The sequence below is a fragment of the Corapipo altera genome, unplaced genomic scaffold (genome assembly GCF_003945725.1).
Source record: "Corapipo altera isolate COAL_440 unplaced genomic scaffold, ASM394572v1 61057, whole genome shotgun sequence".
Lineage (NCBI taxonomy): Eukaryota > Metazoa > Chordata > Aves > Passeriformes > Pipridae > Corapipo > Corapipo altera.
In genome coordinates, this window is record NW_020885010.1 from 856105 (window position 1) to 882796 (window position 26692).

The 26692-nt window shown below is 43.5% G+C and overlaps 1 protein-coding gene across 1 annotated transcript; it reads left to right on the top strand.

Annotated features, from left to right (window-relative positions):
- On the top strand, positions 1 to 26692 carry LOC113958852 (amyloid-beta A4 precursor protein-binding family A member 1-like; the record flags this gene model as incomplete). The annotated part of the gene is made up of 4 exons (XM_027667435.1): positions 1 to 1167; positions 5341 to 5439; positions 21049 to 21088; positions 26547 to 26692. Coding segments are annotated over exons 1-4 (1434 nt in total), but the record flags the coding sequence as incomplete, so codon positions are not given.

Here is a 26692-nt window from a genome sequence, read left to right on the forward strand (position 1 = left end):
TACACACCAGAACTTTCCATGACCTATTTGGTCGTACCATCTGAGGTGGAGGTGAATGAAGAACCAGCAAATGAAGATATGAATGAATCAGTGGAAGCTGACTTGAAGCACTCACAGGTAGAAGAGGAACAACAGTCTGTGATCTGCTATTCAAGGCACAGAGACGGCAACCAAGGGGTACAGTCTAGACAGGAAGAGGAAGGTATGCTAACTCGATCAGCCAGCACTGAGAGTGATTTCCACAGTCACATGGACATGATGGAAGGGGATGTTATAGCCACAACAGAGAATGACTACGTTGATATAGTACAGGTGAATGAGGATGAGAGTACATATGAAGTGCAATACAGGCCTGAGTCTGAAGAGTACACAGAACATGCTGAAGCAGAGCATGCTGAGGCTGTTCATAATCAAATGCTGCCTGATCATGCCTGTTTCCACTCCACTGAACATGAGGAAACCATGAATGCAGTATACTCAGGTTATGTCTACGCTCACCAGCCCCTCCGCCAAGGAGAGGATGAGCAGTATGCTGAACCCTATGCTGACTACAGGAAGCAGGAGCATGTGTATGAGGAGATAGGGGATGTGCTGGACCTTGATGTTAGGGAGGGGCTTCAGATCTATGAGTGTGAAAGGGAGGAAACTGACAACTATCGCAAGGAAACTCTTGGTGCCCGCCTTCACTATTATGATGAACGATCTGATGGAGAGTCAGACAACCCTGAGAAAGAGGCAGAGTTTACTCCGTATCCAAGAATGGACAGCTATGAACAAGAGGAAGATATTGATCAGATTGTGGCAGAGGTGAAACAGAGTATGAGCTCTCAGAGCTTGGACAAGGCTGCTGAAGACATGCTAGAGGCAGAGCAGACCTTGGAGCAGGCTCATGCTCTCTCTGGCAGAGGGCACCAAAGCAATGGTCAACTGTCAGCTGACTCTAGGGCCTCAGCCAACTCAGGATTGTCAGTACAGCAGAGCAGAAAGGAAAAAAGGGATGCAATATCACTGGCTATCAAAGATATTAAAGAAGCTATTGAAGAAGTGAAGACACGGACTGTTCGTTCTCCTTATACCCCCGATGAACCAAAAGAACCTATCTGGGTGATGAGGCAGGACATTAGTCCAACCAGGAACTGTGATGATCAGAGGCCACTAGATGGATATGTAAGTATACAGATCTATAGGCTCACATGTTACAATTAAAGGAACAGGGACAGTGTAATACACTTTACAGTGAAATGGAGAGGGTAATACTCTTCTGTGACTCATTTTTCAGGAAAGTATGTAATGATGTATCTATTTAAAATTTTTACTCAAAAAGATGCATAAGGAGTATACATATGCTGTCAGTGCCCCAAATTTTCTTTTGTGAAACACTTCTGACTTTAAGTTGTACTAGAGATGAATTTGACACAGAAAGCTCCACTGACATTTTTTCTGAAACAAGTGCTACCATATTTATTTTTTCCTAACATCCACTGGATAATTAGAATAACTACCAAATAATTTACCTTACAGTATAGAACCTTGTCTGTTCCTGTTAATTCTGAACTTGTCAGTTTTGTTTTCTGTCAGATAATAATGTTAACCATTTCTATGAAAAACTTGTTAATATTATTTACTATTTCTATAAAGGTAATATCAGAGATGAATATCTGAAAATATGCAAGCTCCTTATCTGTTTGCAGTCTCGAGATTTGCTATGAATCCTCATATATTCTCTTCCATTCTATTCTATTATTGGAAAATACCTATAATGATCATCTACTCCAGCTCCCCACGCTGGAACAGGGGAAGAGTGTGAGGACTCCTCCCTCTGAGGAGGAGGGAGCGGCAGAAACACTATGTGATGAATGCACTGTAATCCCATTCTCTGTCCAGGGGAGTAGGTAGAGAAATTTGAATATAGTCACCAAAGACGAGGAAAAGGCTGAGGTACTTAACACCTTCTTTGCCTCCAGTTATCCTCAGGGCAACCAGTCCCCTGAAATTGTAGACAAGGATCAAGAGCAGAACAGACCCCCTGCAATCCAGGAGGAAGCCACTGTTGACACTCACAAGTCTATGGGACCAGATGGGATCCATCCTAGGGTGGTGAGGGAGCTGGCAGAAGTGCTTGCTAAGCAGTTCTCCATCATTTATCATCAGTCCTGGCCAGCCGAGGAGGTCCCAGATGACTGAAAGTTGGTCAATGTGATACCCATTGACAAGAAGGGCTGGAAGGAGGATCCAGGGAACTGCAGGCCTGTCAACCTGACCTCGGTGCCCAGCAAGGTTATGGAACAGATCATCTTGAGCGTGATCACAAGGCACCTACAGGATGGCTGGAGGATCAGGCCCAGTCAGCATGAGTTTAGGAAAGGCAGGTCCTGTCTGACCAACCTGACCTCCTTTTATGACCAGGTGACCCGTCTAGCAGATGAGGGAAAGACTGCGGATGTGTCTACCTGGACATCAGTAAATCCTTTGATGCCATTGATGCCGTGGGATTTAGGGGCTTCAAAAAAATCTCCAGAGCAGTTAATTAGGGGTGAGATAAGAAAGGGTTTATTTGCCAAGGCAAAGATGTCATGACGCACGTGCCCGCTGTGCCCGAGAGGTTACAATTTATAATACCATCCATCCAATCCCAAATGTGTCCACCCTGTGGCCTTTACTCTGGACCGCCCTGGGTCCACCCCCTGAAAATGGGTCTGGGGTGTATTTCGGGACCACCTACTTCATCTATCTTCATCTTCTTCAGAGCACAAAGGGTACATAGTCACCTCATTCTTGACTTCATTTTGTTATTCAGACCCTGATATGGCTGTTCCACAAACAATCTAGGCCTTGCCTTGACAAAAAACTAAACATTTCTACTGGATTTGGGGGTAGGAGTGATATAGGGAGCATAGAATGGGGTAAGAGGGTTAAGGAATGTGTAAACAAGGGTGCTACAGGGAAAGGGATGTAAGGGATGCTGCTTTTAGAGTCTACTTATAAAACTTACAAGACTTACAAATATTAGAAAAATAAAACCATTAGGGGTTTAAGGTATCACCATCTTCCATAACATACTCCTGGAAAAACTGGCAGCCCATGGCTTGGACAGATACATCCTTTGCTATGGGTGATAGATGATTCATCATTGTCATAGTGCCGGTATATTCCCATATTCTAGGTGCCATTTCACAAAATCACCCTTTCTGTATATCTTTTTTTGCTCCACAGTTGTGAATAAAACAAAATAAAAAATAAAAACTATGGCTACTGTTTACCTAGGATGTATCTGTGTAAATAATAGCCTTCTAATTCTTTGGTCACCTCTATTAGTTGAATGTGATTCTGGAATTTCTTTTTAGTAAACATACAAGATAGACCTTTTCAAGAAGTGAGGAAAAAGAGGAGTGGGGTAGATTTTTTTGTTGTGTGTTTGTGAAGTAAAAGCAGTAGAAATTAGAATTCATAGCCTAATATTTGATATAGTACAAGATTTAAGCTGTGGTGGGAATGCAGCCAAGAATTTGCTTCTGGTTTATTGATGCTGACATTTCAAAGTAGAAATATAGTCATATTACAGTGTTATAACACCAACTGGCTTAGAGAAGGGATGTAATAGTTGCTTGTGAAACTAGAAGGATAATATTTTACTGTTTTGCTATTAGTGACAAACTGTACTGATCTGGCAAAGCAAGGACCAAGATTCCTGTGTTGAAGGAGACTTTGTAGAATTTCAGGGCTACTGGGCTAAAAAAACCCAACAGTGTGCATAGCTGAATACTAAGGTTTCCTCCTAGGGTTCACCTTGTGACATCTGCACTGCCACATCTAAAGATCTGGTTTTGAAATACTTGCGGGGTCATAGCTTTACACTCTTTTACATACTGTATTTTTGTATCATATTTGCACTAAAGTATTTACTACTCTTGACTTTAGATACCTAGTTATAACTTCTAGTTATAACTCTTTAATATTAGCAACATTCCATAGGAGTCTCCTATTAGTATGATAGCATTTCTTATATCAGTTTACCAAGGTATTTCCTGGTGGATCACATAAAGATAGAAAATTCATGATACTGGTTTTCTGTGCTACTCGCTTTATTTTTCTAATATGACTTTTGCAAGTATACAATATCTGATGGGGGTTTTATAGTTAGAACAGAGAAGAACATTCTTTATGGTAGTGAATGAGTGGGGGAAATAGTCTGAAAGATGGTTTCTCCACTGAGTTAGTTAAGGTTTTGATGGTGGGGTGGTCTCTGTGGGAAGACGTATAGGACTGCCCTGTGCCAAACACAGTCAATTCCAGCCAGCTTGTTGATGGACTCACAGCAGGATGAAGCTGGGCCAGTCAGTGAAGTTGGTGGCATCTCTGTGAAAACATTTAAGAAAGGACAAAAATGCAGGATACAGAACAGAGTAGTGAGGGAAAGAAGGAGAAGACATGAGAAACAGTAGCATGAACACCAAGGTCAGAGAAGATGGAGCAGGAGCAAGTTCTCCAGGCTCCAGAGCAGATATTCCCCTGCAGACTGTGGAAGAGACCGTACCAGAGCAGATATTCACACTGGGACCTGTGGAGGACCCCACACTGGAGCAGGTGGATATTTCCTGAAGGAATTAAGGCCTGTGGAAAACCCATGCTAGAGCAGATTTCTCCTGACAGGAACTGCAGCTTGTGGAGATGACCTACGTTGGAGCAGGAGAAAAGTGTGAGGAGGAAGGAGCAGCAGAGAGGAACTGTTAAGGACTGACTGACCTATATCCCCCATTTCCCATCCCTTCTCTGTTGCTTGGGGTTTGGGGAAATAGAGGAGTAAAGTTGAGTTGAATCAAGGAGTGAATTTCAACCTGGGAAAAAGAGATTGTTTTAATTTGTCTTTGTTTCTCACTATCCAAATGTATTTTAATTGGCAAAAAGTAAAGGAATTTTCCTTAAGCCAAGTCTATTTTGCCTGTGACAGTAATTGGTAAGTGGTATTCCTGTCTTTATCCATGAGCTTTTCTATCTTCTCCCCCTGTTGAGGAGGGGGAGTGAGAGATCATTTGGGTGAGTGTGTGGCAGCTGGCAAGGTCAAAACACCACAATTGTCTACCACTGAGGGTAGCTATGTGCTTAATTGAATAGATTATTGATGAAGAAAAAGTTTTCTGTGAAAATTTACCTGCTTAGATAAGTCTCAACATCCCAATAGACTGTGTGTGATCATTCCAATGAAAACTAAGGGCTATAGCACTTCAGAAAGTGTTTGTCATGTTTTGGTGTTTTCCTCATTTCTTATTTCCACTGCCAAACCAGCGATATTTCTACATTGACCACTCAAATTATGTAATTTTATTTTCTTACCATGTCTAGTCTCTATCTCCTGATTGCTCTTCACCCTGGGGTGCTGAACCAAGTAGGCAACGTCATCAGGATGTCTGCAGTACAACAAAGACCTCCACTAATAAAGAGGTAGTGCAATTTTTTTTAAAAGACACCATCTTGTCTGTATTGCTTATGCCTTTCTATTTATGTCTTTGTACATGTGTAATCTCCTCTCTTGTACCAAAACAACAACAACAAAAAAAATCTGGTTTGACATTTTTCCTTTGTGCTTGCCTCCCTGTCTGACTGAATGCATAACATGCTATATCTAAGACCATTTGTGATTGCATTCCTTACTGTGTTTGGCTACAACACTTATTTAACAGGCTAGACGGTATTGATTTACTGAGGAATAGCTGCCAATGTCACCTCTGTATTCAGGGCAAGAATTCCTTGTCACTGCAGAATATCTTACTGTAAAAAAATAACCTTTCTCAGTCAGGTGAATAGAATCATAGAATAGAATCGATTGGGTTGGAAAAGACCTCCGAGATCATCGAGTCCAACCCTTGGTCCAAATCCAGTCCATTTACTAGATCATGGCACTCAGTGCCACGTCCAATCTGCCTTTAAAAATCTCCAGGGATGGTGAATCCACCACCTCTCTGGGCAACCCATTCCAACGCCTGATTACTCTCTCTGTAAAGAATTTTCTCCTGATATTCTACTTAAATTTCCCCTGGCGGAGCTTAAGCCTGTGCCCCCTTGTCCTATTGCTGAGTGCCTGAGAGAAGAGACCAACCCCCACCTGGCTAGAACTTCCCTTCAGGTAGTTATAGACGGTGATGAGATCACCTCTGAGCCTCCTCTTCTCCAGGGTAAACAATCCCAGCTCCCTCAACCTCTCCCCATAGGACTTATGCTCCAGTCCCTTCACCAGCCTTGTTGCTCTTCTCTGGACCCACTCCAACACCTCAATATCCTTTCTGAACTGAGGGGCCCAGAACTGAACACAATACTCAAGGTGTGGCCTCACCAACGCAGAGTACAGGGGAAGGATCACTTCCCTGGTCCTGCTGGCCACGCTATTTTTGATACAGGACAAGATCCCAGAATAGGCCCTTCCAATGTAGTAATTTAATGCTGCCTACTATCTTATTGATGGACAAATAGACCCACAGAAACAAGTAAGTGATTTTTCAATAGTCTACCAGGGATTCATAGGCAGAACTGTAACTAGAATCTAGTAGTCCTGACTCTGGGCTCCTTGAAAGCAAGTTATACACTAATTTTTTTTGTCAAGGCCTGTAGCTGGCAGGTTTCTACACTGCGGTAGTTCCACTGAGATGAGATGCAAAATGCTTCTTATCTCACTGATATAAGAAATTTTTTTTCAAACTTCAGTGTTAGATTTGTTAACAGAGATATGTAAGCAAGTAGACGCAGTTGTTGACAGATAACTTGTGCTATCAGCTAACGGCATGATATATTCTACAAATGAATAAACCAATGTACTGTAACCAGAAATATTGGTTGAAATTTAAACAAGACTTAGTCCAGGGGTTTTTTTATCTTCTAGGGGGAAAAATAGCTTATAACCTGTGTATATATATTAATTTAAAACTATGCTTGCATTTAGAAGGTGATGGAAGCTTTCAGAAGACTTAGTTTTGCCCTTAATTTATCCTGTGCCAAAACCTTCAGCAATATTGGATTGCGTCATGATTTCATTTACAATATTCTTTAGCTCGCTAAAGCCTCTGACTTTATTCAGTTTACAGATGTAGTTGCTTGGTGATAACTCTAAAGGTTGAGAGTTGTTAGATATCATTAATATTATTCAAAGGAAAAAATTAGCAAGATGTTACCCATTTGAGTTTTCAATATGTGATTATATACAGTGTTAAAAGTAATAAACTTTCAGAGTAATTTCAGTCAGATGTGTTGTGGGGTGCTGGGTTTTTTCCCATGCGTATAAGCAACATAAGGATGAAGCAGTCTTCAGCATCCTCATGAGGGGAAGCAGAGGGGCAGGCAGTGATCTCTTCACTCTCATGACCAGTGATAGGACTTGAGGAAACAGCATGAAGGTGAGTCAGGGGAGGTTTAAGTTGGATATCAGAAAAAGGTTTTTCACCCAGAGGGCGGTTGAGCACTGGAACAGGCTCCCCAGGGCAGTGGTCACAGCACCAAGCCTGACAGAGTTCACAAAGCGTTTGGACAATACTCTCAGGCACATGGTGGGATTCTTGGGGTCTCTTGCGTAGGGCCAGGAGTTGGACTTGATGATCCTGATGGATCCCTTCCAACTCAGCATATTCTATGATTCTATGAACAATACATGGTTTAGTACCTCCCTTACAAAAGAAATAATGACAAAACTTTGTCATTTTTGAGAAACACTTTTATTTCTTAATAAAGCCTTTATTAAAATGTAAATTTTACAGTGTTTAGTGGGTGGGCAAAACTAGTAATTCAACATTAATTACCTATTTTTTTATTACTCATGGATATACAATCAAAAATTGATTCCACTTTTTCAATATCGTAATCAGACACCTTGTTATTATTTTAGTTTTATCACTGTTTCTTCACATAGATAATGAATGAAAAAACATTGATTTGATATTAGTTTTCACAGCTTTATCCTGAAAGGAAGTTTTATTGGCTAGTCAGATTACTGAATATCTGTCAAAACTGCAATTATACACATAAAAATCAGTTGAGCCTTGGGTATTTTTAAAAGAATTATATAGAATCATCTACTCAGAGCAGATGGTCAAATGCTTCTGACAGACAAAACCTCCATTCTGAATCGTTGGTCTGAACACTTTCAGACTCTTTTCAGTACTAGCCATGTAGTTCAAGACTCAGCAATTCAGTCCATCACACAGGAAACGGTGAAGAATGAATTGGATATTGCCCCCACTCTGGGAGAAACTCTTAAGACCATACAACAGGTGAAAATCGGCAAGGCAACTGGGGTTGATGGAATTCCACCTGAAGTCTGGAAACATGGGGGCCAAGCACTCCATGCTAAATTTCACGAGTTTGTGGTGTGCTGTTGGGAACTAGGTGAACTACCATCAGACCTTCGTGATGCAGTCATCATCACCTTATACAAGAAGAAAGGAGTTAAATCAGACTGTTCAAATTACCATGGTATTACTCTGCTCTCCATTGCTGGCAAAATCCTGACAAGAATACTCTTGAACAGACTAATACCCGCTATAGTAGAAGGAATTCTACCTGAGAGCCAATGTGGTTTCAGAGTCAACAGGAGTACCACAGACATGGTATTTGTTCTCAGACAACTGCAAGAGAAGTGTAGAGAACAGAACAAAGGACTCTATGTAACCTTTGTTGACCTCACCAAGGCTTTCGACACTGTGAGCAGAAAAGGTCTGTGGCAGATTTTGGAATGTTTAGGTTGTCCCATCAAGTTCCTTAAAATGATCATCTCACTCCATGAGGATCAGCAGGGCCAAGTCAGATATGGTGATGCACTTTCTGAGCCCTTTCTAATAACCAGTGGTGTGAAACAAGGCTGTGTTCTTGCACCAACCCTATTCACAGTCTTTTTCAGCATGATACTCCAAAGGGCCACGGCAGACCTCGGTGATCAGGATGGTATCTACATCCAATACCATACTGATGGAAGCCTATTCAACCTAAGGCGACTGAAGACCCATACTAAGACCTTAAACCATCTTGTCCGGGAACTGCTTTATGCTGATGACGCTGCCCTCATCGCCCACAAAGAAGCAGTTCTGCAGCGTTTAACATCCTGCTTTGCAGATGCTGCTGAGCTTTTTGGGTTGGAAGTCAGCTTAAAGAAGACAGAGGTCCTCCATCAACCTGCACCTCAGGAAGTCTTCCTTCATCCCCATATCACCATTGGCGAATCAGAGCTCAAATCAGTCCAGCAGTTTAATTACCTAGGCAGCCTCATCTCCTCGGATGGTAAGATTGATGGGGAAATAGACAACAGGTTAGCAAAGGCATATAGTGCTTTCAGAAAACTCCATAAAAGAGTTTGATGAAATAAACACTTGAAGAAAAGTACAAAGATCAGTGTTTACAGAGCCATAGTGCTGTCTACTCTCTTATATGGATCCGAATCATGGGTCATCTACCACCACCACTTGCGACTCCTAGAACGCTTCCATCAACGCTGTCTCCATACAGTCCTAAACATCCACTGGTCAGACTATGTGACATGCATCTGTTCTAGAACAAGCAACAGATACAAGTATTGAGGCCATGTTGCTGAGAACACAACTGCTTTGGGCAGGACACGTCTCAAGGATGAAGGACCACCGCCTCCCCAAGATCATGCTTTATGGTGAACTTACTACCGTCTGCCGCAAGAGAGGAGCCCCGAAGAGAAGATACAAGGAGTCCCTGAAACAACATCTCCGTCTTGACCGTATTGATCAACATAACTGGTCTACTCTGACCTCCAATCGGGAGGTCTGGAGATACACTATCTATAATGCTACTTTTTCCTTTGAGAACACATGGAGGATCACTCTTGAGGAGAAAAGACAACACAGAAAGTATCGTGTCTTGCAGAATATACCACCTAAGGAGTCCTTCTGCTGTGCCTTTTGCAACTGGACTTGTCTATCTCGTATTGGCCTTTTTAACCACCAGTGTGCTTGTAGCAAATGTGGATAGTGCCCTTCCCAAATCTTCATTCGCGAAACCTAACCATGATATAGAATCATAAAGCTTTGGAAAGACCTCCAAGATCATCCAGTCCAACCTTTGACTGAACACCACCATGTCAACTAGACCATGGCACTAAGTGCCACATCCAGTCTTTTCTTAAACACCTCCAGGGATTGTGAATCCACTCTCTCTGTGAGCAGTCCACTCCAATGTCTAATCACCCTTTCTGTGAAGAAATTCTTCCTAATGTCCAACCTGAACCTCCTCTGGTACAACTTGAGACCGTTTCCTCCTGTCCTGTTGCTAGTCTCCTGGGAGAAGAGGCTGACCTCCACCTCGCTACAACCTCCTTTCAGGTAGTTGTAGACAGAGATAAGGTTTCCATTGAGCCTCCTTTTCTCTGGGCTAAACACCCACAGCTCCCTCAGCCACTTTTCATATAACACACTCTCTAGACTCTTCACCAGCTTCCTTGCCCTTTCTGGACTCAGTCCATCACCTCGATGTCTCTCCTAAAGTGAGGGGCCCAAAACTGGACACAGTACTTGAGGTGCAGCCTCACCAGTGCCAAGTAGGGAGGGACAATCACTTCCCCGGTCCTTATTGTACTACATGCCATTGACCTCAGCCCATCGATCCAGCCTGTCCAGATCCTTCTGTAGAGCCTTCCTACCCTCCAACAGATCAACACTCCCACCCAAATTGGTGTAGTCTGAAAACTTACTGGATCCCCTCATCCAGATCATCAATAAAGATATTAAACAGGACTGGCCCCAAAACTGATCCCTGGGGAATCCCACTAGTGACCAACTGCCAACTGGATGCAGTACCGTTCCCCACCACTCTCTGGGCCCGGCCATGCAGCCAGTTTTTAATCCAGCAAAGGGTGTACCTGTCCAAGCCATGGGCTGCCAGCTTTTCCAGGAATATGCTATGGAAGATGGTATCAAAGGATTTACTGACATCAAGGTAGACACATCCACAGCCTTTCCCTCATCACTAGGCGGGTCATCTGGTCATAAAAGCAGATCAGGTTGGTCAGGCAGGACCTGCCTTTCCTAAACCCATGCTGGCTGGGCCTGATCCCCTGGCCATCCTGTATGTGCCATGTGATGGCTCTCAGGATAATCTGTTCCCTAACCCTCACGGGCTCCAAGGTCAGGCTGACAGGTCTGTAGTTCCCTGGATCCTCTTTCTGGCCCTTCTTGATGGACATCACATTGGTCAACCTCCAGTCATCTGGGACCTCCTCAGTTATCCAGGACTGGTGACAAAGGATGGAGAGTGGCTTGACGAGCTCTTCCGCCAGCTCCCTCATCACCCTAGGATGGATCCCTGTCTCAGTTTAATGAGACTGAAATGTTTTGCTAAGGAGGTTATGAGGAAGACCAAGCTCCTCCCTCTAAGCAATTGTAAATCCAAAATTAAGAGACTCCAATTGAGGAAGTATAGAGAAAGAAAAAAAGTAACAGCCCTTTATTCAAGGATATATGTGTATGATATGGTTTGAAGCTGGCTCCCTGCCAAGTCTCCAAACCTTACCACCAGAAGTCCCTCCCCCCCCCCCCCCCCCCAAACCTCAGGGAGAAGAGGGAGAAAAGCAACCAACTAAGAAAACCCGAAACGAGAGAGAGAGCTAAAGTGATATATATAAATATATTTACACTTATGTTACAATGAAATATATACAATTTAAAATATATACAATTGCACAAGGGAAGGGGAAGGGGGAAGGGAAGAAAAGGAACAAAGCCAAAATAAAATATATATATATATATATCTCAATCAGTAGCCCGAGATCTAGTAACTAAAGAGTTAGTAAAGAAAATATCCCACCACTCTCCTTGGGACAACCGAGAGTCTCTCCGGGACGATCGCCGGCAACCTCCGCCTCCCAAGGTTGACAAGGTCTTACCAGGCCTCGCTCCCCAACACAGCAGACTCAACAACAAGGAACCTGCACCTCCAAGCCGCCGGAAGGAAAGAGAGCGAAGGCCTCTCCTCCTTTCTTCTTATAATCTGGCTTACGTAAAAATCGTAGGGAATACTGGGTAAATCTGGGCCCTTCCTTGGTTACAAACTGGTCACCAAGGAAGGCCTAGCCCAAACCACCACATTCTCCACCCCTTATTCCATACTATTTTTACGTAACACCTATGTCTCACGTTCGCCTACATCCCGCGCATATATATACACATATACATGTATATATAGTCCTTGTTGGTCTCTCGGCGCAGTTGTCTCATCGTTGGAAATCAATACTGACATCAGTTCAGTTCAGTCCAGATCTTTGGTCTCCTCAGTCACAATTGCAGTTCTGATTTATGGTTGTTTCGTCATTCTGGGCTGTCTCATCACTGGATATCAGCATCAGCTTAGTTCAGGTCTCTCTCTCTCTCATCTGGTGACTGGTTTCCTGTAAAAACACAACTCAGGACATACAATTAGTTTTTCCCCAAGGCTAAATTTCCTTGGGGCACACATTGGATCACTCCATCCTTCCTCATTATCCACCACGTATGTCCTGGTCCTTGAGCAAAGACAATCCCACGAATGGGTTTGTCTTGGCCTGAGGCAGGGGTAACCCAAACAGCTTTCCCTAGCATTCCCCTCAAATGGATTGCTGGAACTTTATCTCCATCAACAATGTGGAGGGATTCTGCTTGTGCAGGGCCAGATCGATTAACAGAACCCCTGGTGTTAACTAGCCAGGTGGCCTTGGCTAAGTTCTTATCCCAGTTCTTGTAAGTTCCCTCACCTAGTGACTGTAGAGTTGTCTTCAACAGTCCGTTATATCTTTCAACCTTCCCAGCAGCTGGTGCATGATAGGGAATGTGGTACACCCATTCGATACCATGTTCCCTCGCCCAATTGGTGACTAATTCATTTTTAAAATGAGTCCCGTTGTCCGACTCAATACGTTCTGGGGTCCCGTGTCTCCACAGGAATTGCTTTTCAAGGCCCAAAATGGTATTCCAGTCCATTGCGTGGGGCACTGAAAATGTCTCTAACCATCCAGTGGTTGCTTCCACCATGGTAAGCACATAGCGCTTATCTTGGCGGGTCTGTGGCAGTGTGATATAATCAACTTGCCATGCCTCTCCATACTTATACTTATCCCATCATCCACCATACCACAGGGGCTTCAGTCTTTTCTCCTGCTTAATAGCGGCACAAGTCTCACAATCATGGATAACTTCAGAAATTATATCCATGGTTAAATCCACTCCTCGGTCTCGTACCCATCTGTGGGTGGCATCTCAACCCTGATGACCAGAAGCATCATGGGTCCATCGAGCTAAGAACAACTCTCCCTTCTGCTGCCAGTCTAGGTCTACTTGTGACACTCCTATCTGTGCAGCTCGGTCCGCTTCTCTGTTGTTATTGTGTTCTTCATTAGCTCGCTTCTTGGACACATGGGCATCTACATGGTGGACTCTCACATTCAGACTCTTCGCTCTGGCAGCGATGTCCTGCCACAAGTCAGCAACCCAGATGGGTTTTCCTCCACGCCTCCAGTTCATCTTCTTCCAGCGGTCTAACCATCCCCATAGTGCATTGGTTATCATCCACGAGTCAGTGTAGAGGTAGAGTCTTGGTCATCCTTCTGTTTCAGCAATGTCCAGGGCCAATTGGACGGCTTTGAGTTCTGCAAATTAACTCTACTAGCCTTGACCCTCAGCAGCTTCTGCCACTCGTCGGGTGGGACTCCAAACGGCTGCTTTCCACTTCCGGTTCCTTCCTACAATACGGCAAGAACCATCAGTGAAAAGGGCATAACGCCTTTCTTCATCTGGCAGCTGATCAAATGGCAGAACTTCTTCAGCTCGGCTCACTGGTTCTTCTTCTTCTTCTGCCAGACTGAAGTTCCCACCTTCAGGCCAATTTGTGATAACCTCCAGAATTCCAGGGCGATTTGAACTTCCCAATCATACACGTTGCGTAATCAAGGCTATCCACTTGCTCCACGTAGCATCGGTGGCATGATGCGTAGGGGGCACCTTCCCTTTGAACATCCAATTCAGGACTGGTAGTCGGGGTGCTAGGAGAAGCTGTGTTTCAGTGCCAATCACTTCTGAGGCTGCTTGTATGCCTTCATAGGCTGCCAGAATTTCCTTTTCCACAGGAGTGTAGTTGGCTTCAGAACCCCTGTAGCTTCGGTTCCAGAAGCCAAGTGGTCGCCCTCGCATCTCACCAGGCACCTTTTGCCAGAGGCTCCAGGAGGGACCTTTATCTCCAACTGTAGTGTAAAGTACGTTCTTCACGTCTGGTCCCGTTCGAACTGGTCCAAGAGCCACGGCATGTGCAATCTCTTGTTTGATCTGTTTGAATGCCTGTTGCTGTTCAGGACCCCATTGAAAGGTATTCTTTTTACGGGTCACAAAGTGAAGAGGGCTCACAATCTGGCTATACCCAGGGATGTGCATTCTCCAGAAACCTATGGCCCCCAGGAAAGTTTGCGTCTCCTTCTTGTTGGTCGGTGGAGCCATGGCTACAATCTTATTGATGACATCTGTTGGTATCTGACGTCGTCCATCTTGCCATTTCACCCCTAGGAATTGGATCTCTCTGGCAGGTCCCTTGACCTTATTCTTCTTAATGGCGAAACCGGCATCAAGGAGAATCTGGATGATTTCCTCTCCTTTCTCAAAAACTTCTTCCACTGTGTCCCCCCATACAATAATGTCATCAATGTACTGGATATGTTCTGGGGCCTTGCCCTTCTCCAGTGTGGCCTGAATCAGTCCATGGCAGATTGTTGGACTGTGCTTCCGCCCCTGGGACAGTCGGTTCCACGTGTACTGCACACCTCTCCATGTGAAAGCAAACTGCGACCTGCACTCTGCTGCTAGGGGAATGGAGAAAAATGCATTGGCGATGTCGATGGTAGCATACCACTTCGCTGTCTTGGACTCCAGCTCGTACTGGAGCTCCAACATGTCTGGTACAGCAGCACTCAATGGTGGCGTGACTTCATTCAAGCCACGATAGTCCACTGTCAGTCTCCATTCGCCATCTGACTTACGTACGGGTCAGATGGGGCTATTGAAGGGTGAGTGTGTTCTACTAACCACCCCTTGGCTTTCCAACTTGCGGATCATCTTATGGATGGGGATCACAGCGTCTCGATTCGTCTGGTACTGTCGCCTATGCACTGTCTTAGTGGCTGTTGGCACTCGCTGGTCCTCAGCTTGCAGTAATCCTACAACAGAAGGATCTTCTGAGAGGCCGGGCAGGGCAGATAACCGTTTGGATTCCTCTTCAGTCACCGCGGCTATACCAAAAGCCCATCGGTACCCCTTCGGGTCTTTGAAGTATCCTCTCCTGAGGTAATCCATGCCAAGAATGCAAGGGGCTTCTGGTCCTGTCACAATGGAATGTTTTTCCCATTGGTCTCCTGTCAGGCTTATTTCAGCCTCTACCACCGACAGTTCTTGAGACCCTCCTGTCACCCCAGAAATTGAAACAGTCTCTGTGCTCACATGTCCTGAGGGCATTAACGTACACTGTGCGCCGGTATCTATTAAAGCTTGGTATCTCTGAGGATCCGATGTGCCAGGTCATCGAACCCACACAGTCCAGTAAACTCTGTTATCTTTCTCATCCCTCTCCTTCTCCTGGCAGAAGGCAGGGCCCCTCTATTGGTTCTGGTCGGAGCATTCACCGTCGGATCTTTGCTTCGGCTTTTCAGAGGCTTTCTTGTCATCCTGGAAACGGACTCCAGATCCCCTGCGTCTGGGAGATCTCAGTTCTATTTCAAAGAAATCTACATCTACTACGTAGACAACTTTCTTATCAGCTTCCTTGCGTTTTAGTTCTCTCACTCTGACCTCAAGTCTGGAAGTAGGTTCACCATCCGACTTCCTCATGTTTTCTCCATGGGCGCCTTGGTTACAAACTGGTCACCAAGGAAGGCCTAGCCCAAACCACCACATGGCAGAACAACAAAAGAACACAAAAACAACTAAACAGTAATCCTATACCCAAAAGTCCCCTTCAAAAAGGAAACACTTCAGTACTTTCCACCTTTTGGTGCAATTCTAACCACAATCAGCAGGGGGCGCTGTTGGATCACTGGAGGAGCAGAGCCTGCAGTTGCTCTGTGTTGGCCAGCAGGGGACGCTGTTGGGCTCTGGCAGTTGCCATGTGAGGGCCCTGGTGCACTGGAGAAGTCGAAAATGGAGATCTCCCCCCCACCGAGAAGGGGAAGGGGAAAAGGGGAAAAAAGGGTTCTTCTTGCGAACTCAGGCTGTCTGCGGCTGGCTCCAGCCGAGACTCCCCCAGAGGTTCCTTTGCAGAAGGGCCAAGCCTCTCCGATGAAATCTGAACAAGTCTGGGCTAAGGGCAGAACAGGGCACAGGAGAACGGAGGTGAACCTGCCAAAAACAAAGCAAACTTTCCACACACACACTCTCCCTGAATCAGGGCAAAAGCGAAGTGCCTGCCCTTTTTCTGAGGAGAGGAAGAAAAAAACTCATCACCTCCCCCCCCCAGTCTTCTGAGAGCCATCAACCTGGAATGTGGACCTGCTAGCTAGTTCCTTTGTGTGTGTCAATCACCCTAGGCAAACACCCTCCCCCTCCCTCATTCAACATCTTTCTTTTACAGCAGGGGAAAGAAAAAAATTCCCCCTTATTTTTTTTTTTTAGAACAAGCAAACCTATGACAATTCCATATGGCCCCATAGACTCGTGAGTGTCTAAGTGGTTCAGTAGGTCACTAACTGCTTCCTCCTGCATTGCAGGGGGTCTGTTCTGCTCCCCATCCCTGTCTACCAGCTAAGTGGGTTGGTTGCCCTGAGGATAACCAGTCTTTCTGTTAAAGGTTGAGGCAAAGAAGGCATTAAGTACCTCAGTCTTTTCCTCATCCTTGGTGACAATGTTTCCCCCTGCATCCGATAAAGGACGGAGATTTTCCTTGGCCCTCATTTTGTTGTTGATGTATTTATAAAGACACTTTTTATTATCTTTCACAGCAGTTGGTAGATTAAGTTCTAGCTGAGCTTTCGCCTTTCAAATTTTCTTTCTGCATGACCTAACAACATCCTTGTACCCTTCCTGAGTTGCCTGCCTCTTCTTCCAAAGGTCATAAATGCTCTTTTTTTCCCTGAGTTCCAGTGAAAGCTCCCTGTTCAGCCAGGCAGGTCTTTCAGTACATAGGGATGGGCTGCTCCAGCATCTTTAAGATTTCCTTCCTAAAGTATGTCCAACCTTCCTGGACCCCTTTGTTTTTAAGGACTCCTTCCCAGGAGACTGTCTGAACCCATGTCCTAAACAGGTCAAAATCCACCCTCCACAAGTCCAAGGTAGCAGTTTTGCTGACCTCTTTCCTTACTTCACCGAGAATTGAAAACTATCATTTCCTGGTTGCTGAGCCCAAGATGCCTCCACCCACCACATCTCCCACCAGCCCTTCTCTGTTCATAAACAACAGGTCTAGCAGGGCATCATCCCTGGTAAACTCAGTCACCAGCTGTGTCAGGAAGTTCTCTTCCACACACTTCAGGAACCTCCTAGACTGTCTCCTCTCCGCTGTATTGAATTTCCAGAAATCTGGCAGGTTAAAGTCTCCCACAAGAACAAGGGTTGGCGATCGTGAAATGTCTGCCAGCCACTTATAGAATAATTCATCTGCCTCTTCATCCTGGTTGAGTGGTCTATAACAGACTCCCACCTGGATATCTGCCTTGTTGGCCTTCCCCCTGATTCTCACCCATAGGCACTCAACCTTATCATCACTATCCTTGAGCTCTATACAGTCAAAACACTCCCTAACATACAGAGCCACCCCACCACCTCTCCCTCCTAACCTGTCTCTTCTGAAGAGCGTGTAGTCATCCATTGCAGCACTCCAGTCATGTGAGTCAGCCCACCATGCTTCTGTGATGGCAACTATGTCGTAGCTTTCCTGCTGCACAATGGCCTTCAGTTCCTTCTGTTTGTTGCCCATACTTGCATGCATTGGTGTAGATGCACTTCAGTTGGGCTATTGATTTCACTCCCACCACTGGCCTGCCATCCCCAGGCTCATCTCTAGCAAGCCTGGTCTTATCCCCTTCCCCCTTCAAACCTAGTTTAAATCCCTCTCAGTCAGCCCTACCTACTCACAGTCTTGAATCCTTTTCCCCCTTTTAGACAGGTGAATCCCATCTGTCTCCAGCAGACCTGGTGCTATATCGACTGCCCCATGATCAAAAAAGCCAAAATTCCACCAATGGCACCAGTCTTTAAGCCACTTGTTGATCAGGTGGGTTCTCTTGCTCCTTTCAGCATTTATCCCTGCTACCGAAGGGATTGAAGAAAATACCACCTGTGCTCCTGTCCCTTCCGCCAGTTGTCCCAGTGCCCTGATGTCCTTTTTTCCTGCCCTAGGATTTCTCTCATCAACCTCGTCACTGCTGACCTGGACAACCAGAAGTGGGTAATAATTAGAGGGTCGACTCAGTTCAGGGAGTCTTCTTGTAATATCTCTTACCTGAGTCCCAGGGAGGCAGCAGACTTCCCTGTGAGATGGGTCCAGTTGGCATATGGGGCCCTCAGTTCCCCTCAGAAGGGAGTGCCCTGCAACAGTTACCCTTCTTTCTTTCTTAACACCTGTAGTTGTAATGCGTGGGGTTGACTGACTTGCTCTGGGCAAGCCCATCTCCACTATCATTTCCCTGACTCTCAAGTTCCAGAGCCTCATACATATTCTGTAAGGAAGGCGAGGGAGGTGGTAGGGGATTCTCCTACCTTCCTGGGCATGGACCTGTTTCCATTCCTGCCCATCTTTTAGGTCTTCTCCTTCTGCCTGATGGCAAGAGAGTCAGGGCTCCTCTGACTCTTGCTGAACTTCCATCTGCTGCATTTCTCTCAGGGATGGAAGGGTGTGACTCCACCAGTCTGTTTCTCTCTCATACTCCCTGATAGTCCTCAACCTCTCCACTTCCTCTTAAAACTCTGTCACCAGGCTGAGCGATCATCCACTTGGTTACACCACATGCAGGTATTGTCTCTTCTCCCCTCTGGTACTAATGGCAGGCTCAGACACTCCCTGCAACCGGACACCTGGACAGCTGTGTGCTTCTGAGGGAGCTCTGTCTGGGTTGCCATGCTTCTTCTAGTGAGGACTTTGAACCATGTGGAAACCATCGTTGAGTCTTTTCTACTTGGGCAGGTGAAAACCACCAGGTGAGCTCACCTCAGGAACCAGGAGGGTGGTTGTGCCCTCCTACACACGTGCCTATCCGAACTCCTGCAGAAAGTGCCACACCACGTCCTTGTGATCTTTCTGATGCACCACATCCTCTTTGCCCTCCTATGTATGCTTTGGAAAGGGTACTTATATGGATAAACTGCCTTCGATTTTTTGAAGTGTACAGTTGTTTTGTTCTCTAGGCCTGTCAGAATCCAGTTAATTCTAGCATCATGGTAGCAGCAATTGCATGCAATTATTGAAGTGGATATAAGTGGCACAGTAAAAATAAACTCATCACAACAGATTGCATAGCCAAAGAACAGCCAATCCTGATTTGAAAACAAATGCTTGTGTCCTCTCAGCACTCGATTTCCCTTAAGCATTTTGACAGCAGGTGGTCATTATTTAGTCACAAATTTCTCTCTGCTGATATTTTCTCTGAGAAAAATCATAGAATCATAGAATCATTTAGGTTGGAAAAAACCTTTAAGATCATTGAGTCCAACCATAAACAAGAGCCACAAGAGCTTTCCTGGTTTTTCTGGACAACTCAGCAACTCTCATGAGGAAAGACCAAGTATTTTAAGGTTCTCTAGGCTCTGTTTTCTGTTTCATGCACCTTTTGCTTTTCTGCCACCAATTATTTTACAGTGAGGACAGTGTAGTAGGATGAAAAATATTACTTATTCCTTGTGTCTTTGTAACAATAAATGGAAAAGACTCACTGGCTTATTCATTTACCTATCACATAAGTGTGCACTTCTGAAGTGATTGATTTGTCACAAGAGTACAGAACCCATTAAACTGCCTATCATAAAGGAAAACAACTTGGTATATATGTGAATATATAAATGCAACTGAATCTCTTCTGAGACATGGATCTTGTTTATATATATATATATAAGTTGCTCCAAATTTAATACATTGTAGAATGAGGTTCAGGTTTGTCAAGATCTTGCAATGCTTGACTTATCCAAAACTTTTATTTCAAAAAGGTCTAATAGAAGCATATGCTTTAGTATACATATTACCATTTTTAAATACAAAATTGTATTTAGTAAGTTCTTCCATATCTATATATTGTTGAATATAACAAAATGGTGAGTCATCCTCCCTGAAGTTATAATTTCTATATGGTTATATTGTTACCACAGAGTCTTTCATAGAAAATTACAATTGGAAATGAGGTATCATTTTAGTCTGTGTGTTTACAAATGTAGGAGGGACGTTTTGGTTTTTTTTTCTATTAGTCCACTTTTCATGAAAGTGAGATTTTACTTGATTAAACAAACAAGGAATAAATGCCTTGCTTGCAGTTTTTGTTGTCTAAATGATGCATGTTTATATGTGCTTTTGTGCTTGTTAAAGCATAAACATAATCAGTGTAGGACTGTTATTAAATATATTCACTCCAGTGGATATAGGTGGCTATATAGCCTGTCAAGAACAATCCTAATAAGTAATTAAATTTGGTTCATAATTAACAGACCAGGTCAATGCTTTTTGTCACTATTAATAATAGTATTGGTACATTTCAAATATCTCCATATGAATTTATTTGGAAAATGCCTGTGAGAGATTATGTATTTTCCTGTATTTCTGTTTGTTAAAGAGAGCACAGCACTAATCAGTAGTCAGGAAGCATGTCGCAAACACCAAGAACTAATTTAAAATAATGTAGTGCATTATCTACTTGATGAACATGCTAACGGAACATACCATATTGAGGATAATAACCCTCTAATAATTGGTCAGACTTTTAATTTAAAAGTAAATATTTTCCCAATAAACTCTCATGGTCTTTTGCTGATAACTATTACTGTGATTTCATTTTTATGGAGGAATTTTTAATGTATAATTAAGCATACTTTGTTATGTTTGAAATCCTATTTGTCTTGATTACAGTCCAGAAAAAGATTGGCTTCGTTCCCAACATACGTTGAAGGTAAGATATATTTAATAACTTAATGTTTTTTCATTATATGAAGAACTCAAATGTTTTTATGTATAGAACTTTATTTTTATGTGCAAAACAGAAAACTTGCTAGGGTTGGACAAACTGCTTTAGATTAAACTGTGTCCAACCTGGAACTTGAATAAAACCCTAATAGACTGTTTTGGAAGTTGAGTAAAATCTCTCTCTTATTTTGTAACATTTTATTGATGGCTCCTGACACCTTTCTACTGGTTCTATCGATATCATTTAAATCACTGATTAAAAAAAACACCATGGAATTAATAATGTATGTGAATGTGTGTATAGAGAGTAATTTGCTGTCTGATAAGGAATAGAGGTTAGACAAAACAATAAAAACCTCCACAAAACTGAGACTTAATTGGCAGGCAAGTAGGAGGAAACTTGCACTGATTTTCAGGTACTTATCCTCTGATTAAATAACCCTTATGCTTTATAGAATGAGAAAAAAAATAAAAGCTGAAGTCACATATAATTTGGAATTCCTTAATTGCTTTACAGTGTACTGTCTTCAAACTGTAAATTTTAGCATTGGTTTTAGTCTTTAAAAGTATATGATGTATATTTTAGAACCTGTGACCAGATGAACTGGGGTAAATTATATAGGTTGCTTTGAAACTAGCTGAGGGACCATCTTAGTGTGTCCCTGCCCCCAACAAATAAAAAAATCTCAACATTCTCTGAGATATCGGTCCAGTGGGCAGTTGCTTAAAACATTGAACATACTATTTTTATGCAGGTAATTGATAATATGAGAAAATCTTTCACCTGTGCTACATTTCTATTCAAAGCATAATTTCATACTCTAACACAGAGGGGGACTTGTGAAGAACAATACTATTGTTCTGCAAGTGTGTTCACATCTCATAAAAAAAACCAAGTTCCTCTTTCCTTTTGAATATACTTCCTCTCTTTTCTGTACCTCTTTCATGCTATGTTAAGATTTTGTGTTTTGATCAAGAACTATGCTATAGTTTGGTAATGGAAGGGGTGATAAGGCCTTTATGCATACTGTATAGTTTCAAGGCTTGAGCAATAATATGCCAATATATAGTACTTCTAGATGCTATGTGGTTGGTAAGATGCTGATGCTGTCAGGCCTGGAACAAACACCAACATAGTGATATCAGGATGCTTGCTCTGTCCCATCTGGGTGCTCCCCTCATAGTCAGGGAAAGCACTCCAACCCCCCCGGTTGTCCTGATCAAAGCAGATTTGACATGTGTGATATGGTCAGAACAAAGGGTTTTGTTCTTTGTCTGGATTTAGACTGCAGTGACTGATCAAGCACAGGGTTGCTCAATGGGGGCCCACAAACACTACAGAACACATGATTTACATACTAATAATAGAATAGTTTGGACTGGAAAGGACCTTTAAAGGTCATCTAGTCCAACCTCCTTGCAACGAGCAGGGACATTTTCAACTAGATTGGGTTTTTCAGAGCCTTATCCAACCTGACCTTGAATGCTTCCAGGGATGGGACATCCACCACCTCTCTGGGCAACCTCTTCCAGTGTTTCACCACCCTCATTGTACAAAAATTCTTCATTGTATCTAATATAAATCTACCCTCTTTTAGTTTAAAACCATTATCCCTTGTCCTATCACAACACACCTGTTAAAAAGTTTGTACCTGTCTTTTTTATAGGCCCCCTTTAATTATTGAAAGACTGAAATAAGGTCTTCCTGGAGCTTTCTCTTCTTCAGGTTGAACAACTCCAGTTATCTCAGCCTTTCCTCAAAGGAAAGGTGTTTTATGCCTCTAATCATCTTTGTGGTCCTCCTCTGGACCCAGTCCAACAGGTCCATGTTTATTCTATTATCCTTTTTCCTGCTGCTTGGCCCTCCTTTTTGTCACCCTTATATCTCCCTTTCTAATATCCATGCCTGGACTTGGGACCCCTCACTGACACCTTGAGTGTTTCCAGATGTGGGTGTCCTACTTGCTAGCTGGTCCAACTTGATGTTTGCTAGAAAATTACACACAGTCAGAGTATTCAAAGTCAATAGGGAAATATAAAAACACCTGATTCCTCCAGTTGCTGGCACCTAGACCTATGGGCCCCGTGACTTGTGACCTCTTCTCCAGTTGCTGGCACTTAGACCTTGCAGTGCTCACATAGGTTAAAGGGTGAGAAAACATAGAAAAATTAATTAAGAAAAAGGATTTCATAAGAAGACAGGACAGACTGCAGTGATCAGGTACAAGGCTCAGTCAAACAAATATACTGACTGGTAGCCTGCTTACATGCAACCAGCCTCTTCTATCCCCCTTTTCTCCATTTTCCCATGTTTTTACTTCCCCCTCCCCCCCACCCCCTCATCTACCCTGATCCCCCCCCTTTTCCCCCCCGGTCTCCTCACCAATAAACAACCCACCTCTAATTTCTTCTTCCCCCCTGTTCCCTTTTTTCTAACTCTTGTGGGGGTTTGACCCCCCAAAAAAACCCTATTTCAACCCCCCCCCCCCCCCCAATTTGCTTCAGTGTGAGAGAGTTTTCCAGACATAACACAACTCAGTATGGGGGGAAGGGAATTATATTACAATTTATTACTTACACAAATAAATACTATAATACATTATATACACGATTTTAACTATCTCTCCTATGGTAAAGCAATATATTTACATTAGATCAAATCCCTCCTTTCCCTCCAATAATAGTTCAGAAGGAAAGAAGAGAATCACTTTCAAGGCAGCACAGTCTTTTCTCTTCCCAGCAGCAGGTTCACTCCATCGTAGTTGGAAAATATCTCTCTCTCTCTTTATTACCACACAGGGGTTTCCTCTCACCCCTTGACCCTTCAGCTCCAACCGAAGGTCTCTCTCCCGTGGACTGCGATAACAGGGACAGGCCCACCTCACCACGTCATATCACGAAGTGCAGGGCATCTTCGTGACAGTCCCTTCCTCAGGGGATTCAAGTTCCTCCTGAGTCAAAACGGTTAGGGTTTTCAATTCAGTTTTTGCCCCAAGAGTTCTAACAGAGCTCCTTTGCTCCGTCTCAGCTGCCAACGTGGCAGCAGGGCGAGGCAAGACCACTTCCCCCACATTCCATCCTGGTCCAACTCTCAGGACGACTCTGAATTCTCAACTCTTCTCTTTCTCTCTAGCTACTGCTACATTCAGAACTCCCTTCAAATGGAAGTCCACCCCCTCCTTCCAAGAGAGGTCTCAAAGGTTAGGGGACATAAAGCCAAGTCTCACCCCAAACAACCTCTACTGAGCTTGACCCTCTCTCTCTCCGTCAGACAGCTCTGCGTCTCTCAGCTTGGTTCCGTACCATCTCTGCTGCTTGTTATCTTTTTTGGCTTTCAACCACAACTGCTCTGCCGAACACTGTTCCGAGTTCCTGCAGCCCCCAACTGGGGCTGGGAGGCCTTGGCCCCCAGTGGGGCTCCTGACCCCTCTCCTCGTGGCTTCACAACATGGCTACTTCTCTTCCAACTACATCATCTCCCTTCTTTTCCGGCCTGTTGCAATATGTTGATTTTCACAGGAGCGAAAACGCAACTCTGATTGGCTCCACACCAAGAACGTCACCCCCCTAGAGTTGACCACTTTCCAACTCCAGGGGAAAACTCTTTTTACCCACAACAACTCTGTACCCAAATTTGGTATTTCTGATACCAGTCCCTAGACACTCTCAGCCTTTTATGCCACAGTTACCCAGGCACAGCTTGCCTTGCAAGGTTCCACTCCTCCAAAGGCCTACAATGCTCCTTGTCAGGTGTCTGTGAAGCCTCACGTAGCTCCCCCTTAACCACCAGTGCAATCCAACCATCCCTCATGTTGCTGCCTGCAACTTTTGGCAGCTTCTCACTCTGTTACCTGTAACATCTGGCAATTTCTCGTGCCATGGCCAGTAACATTCCACATCCTGTTCAATTAGCTGAACCTTGGGCCACAGACTAATCAGTGGCCCAATCATTTGCCTGCAACCTTAACAATATAAATTCTATTCCATTGTGTTTCATTCTTGAAAGTGACTAGTGACTTTCATTTTTTGGGTGTCCATTTATGTAGTATCTGAACAGACTGAGCATACTCATGGTACCTCTAAATCAGTAGTCATGAACTTTCATCTATAAAGAAGCCATAAATTGGGGAAGGTTTGTGTATGTACTCATATCTGTGTGTATATTATGAGGGTTAATAAGATTTACATGTAGTTACTAATTTTTTTTATTAACTTAATGATGATACATTCTTTTCAGGGTTAAAGTTCTTGTTAATGTCATCTTTGGTGAATTAGAAGGAAATTGGCATTTTTTGTGTTATGTTCAACTTCAGGATTTAGCACCTATTAAATCTCAGGCTAACTTGACTAGAAACTGTTCTAAAATGATTGGGTTTTGTTCCCAGCAAAATAGAGAGCAAAACCAGTTTATACTTCTGGATAAAATATAGAAAATTTTAACAATTCTCTCTAAATATGATTATCTGTACATTTTCACTGACCTTAAACATAGATTTTTTTTCTTACTTGTAGCAAAACAAAATGCTTCTTGGATAAACCTTCCTTTTTCTCAGATCATGAGAATTTTAACATATATAGAGAAAAGCCCTGTCTTCTGCAGATATAATCTCCAAACACCTGAAAACCTGTACATTATATATATTTCTCTGTACTGACTTGTGAGGTGATTTTTACTTTGGCTTTTAACTTTGCACAGAAGCTGATGAGAACTGAAGTCATTAAGCATTTCAGGCATTGGAACGGCCTACCCAGAGAGGTGGTGGATTCACCATCCCTAGAGGTTTTTAAAAAGAGATTGGACGTGGCCCTTAGTGCCATGATATAGTAATTGGAGTTGGATCAGGGGTTGGACCTGATGATCTTGGAGGTCTTTTCCAACCCAATCTATTCTATGATTCTATGATTCTATGAAGCACCTTGCAGGACTAAGATAGTAACTTTTTCCAAAGGCAAGAGCCCTTGCTCTGTATATTTGCCATAAAAATATTTTTGTTAAACACCTTCCCCCTCCCCATACAATACCCTTGTTATCAATTGAGTGTGATTTTGATAACACTGATCTCCTATATTATGGAGGGGTGTGTGTGAGGTGTGTATCATAATCATAAAGCACTCTTGTGGAGATTCCACTAGCTGTTCAAAGTGCTGAGAGAACAATTGAAATATTCTTGTTTCTATGCAAGAACAAAACTAAAGAGCCTTATTTGCTCTAGAGTGAATCCAACCATATAGGAGAATGATCTATTGTGAGAAATTGAATTAGAAATTAATTTCTGATGGAGAAATGTTGAGAAGACATGCTCAGGGTTTTGTATGCCTTGATTAAAAATACTGAATGTCATGCCATCATGCTAAAATGCATTTACAGCTCTTAGGTACAACTGTAAGTAGTCAGAATATTTTTTTTACCATGGTTTAATGTGATTTCCCCCCCATATTTGTAGTTCCTGGATCTTGTGATCCTGAAGACTTGATTGATGGAATAATTTTTGCTGCCAATTACCTTGGCTACACTCAAGTCCTTTCTGACAAAACTCCCTCCAAGAATGTGAGGATGATGCAGGCACAGGAGGCTGTCAGCAGAATCAAG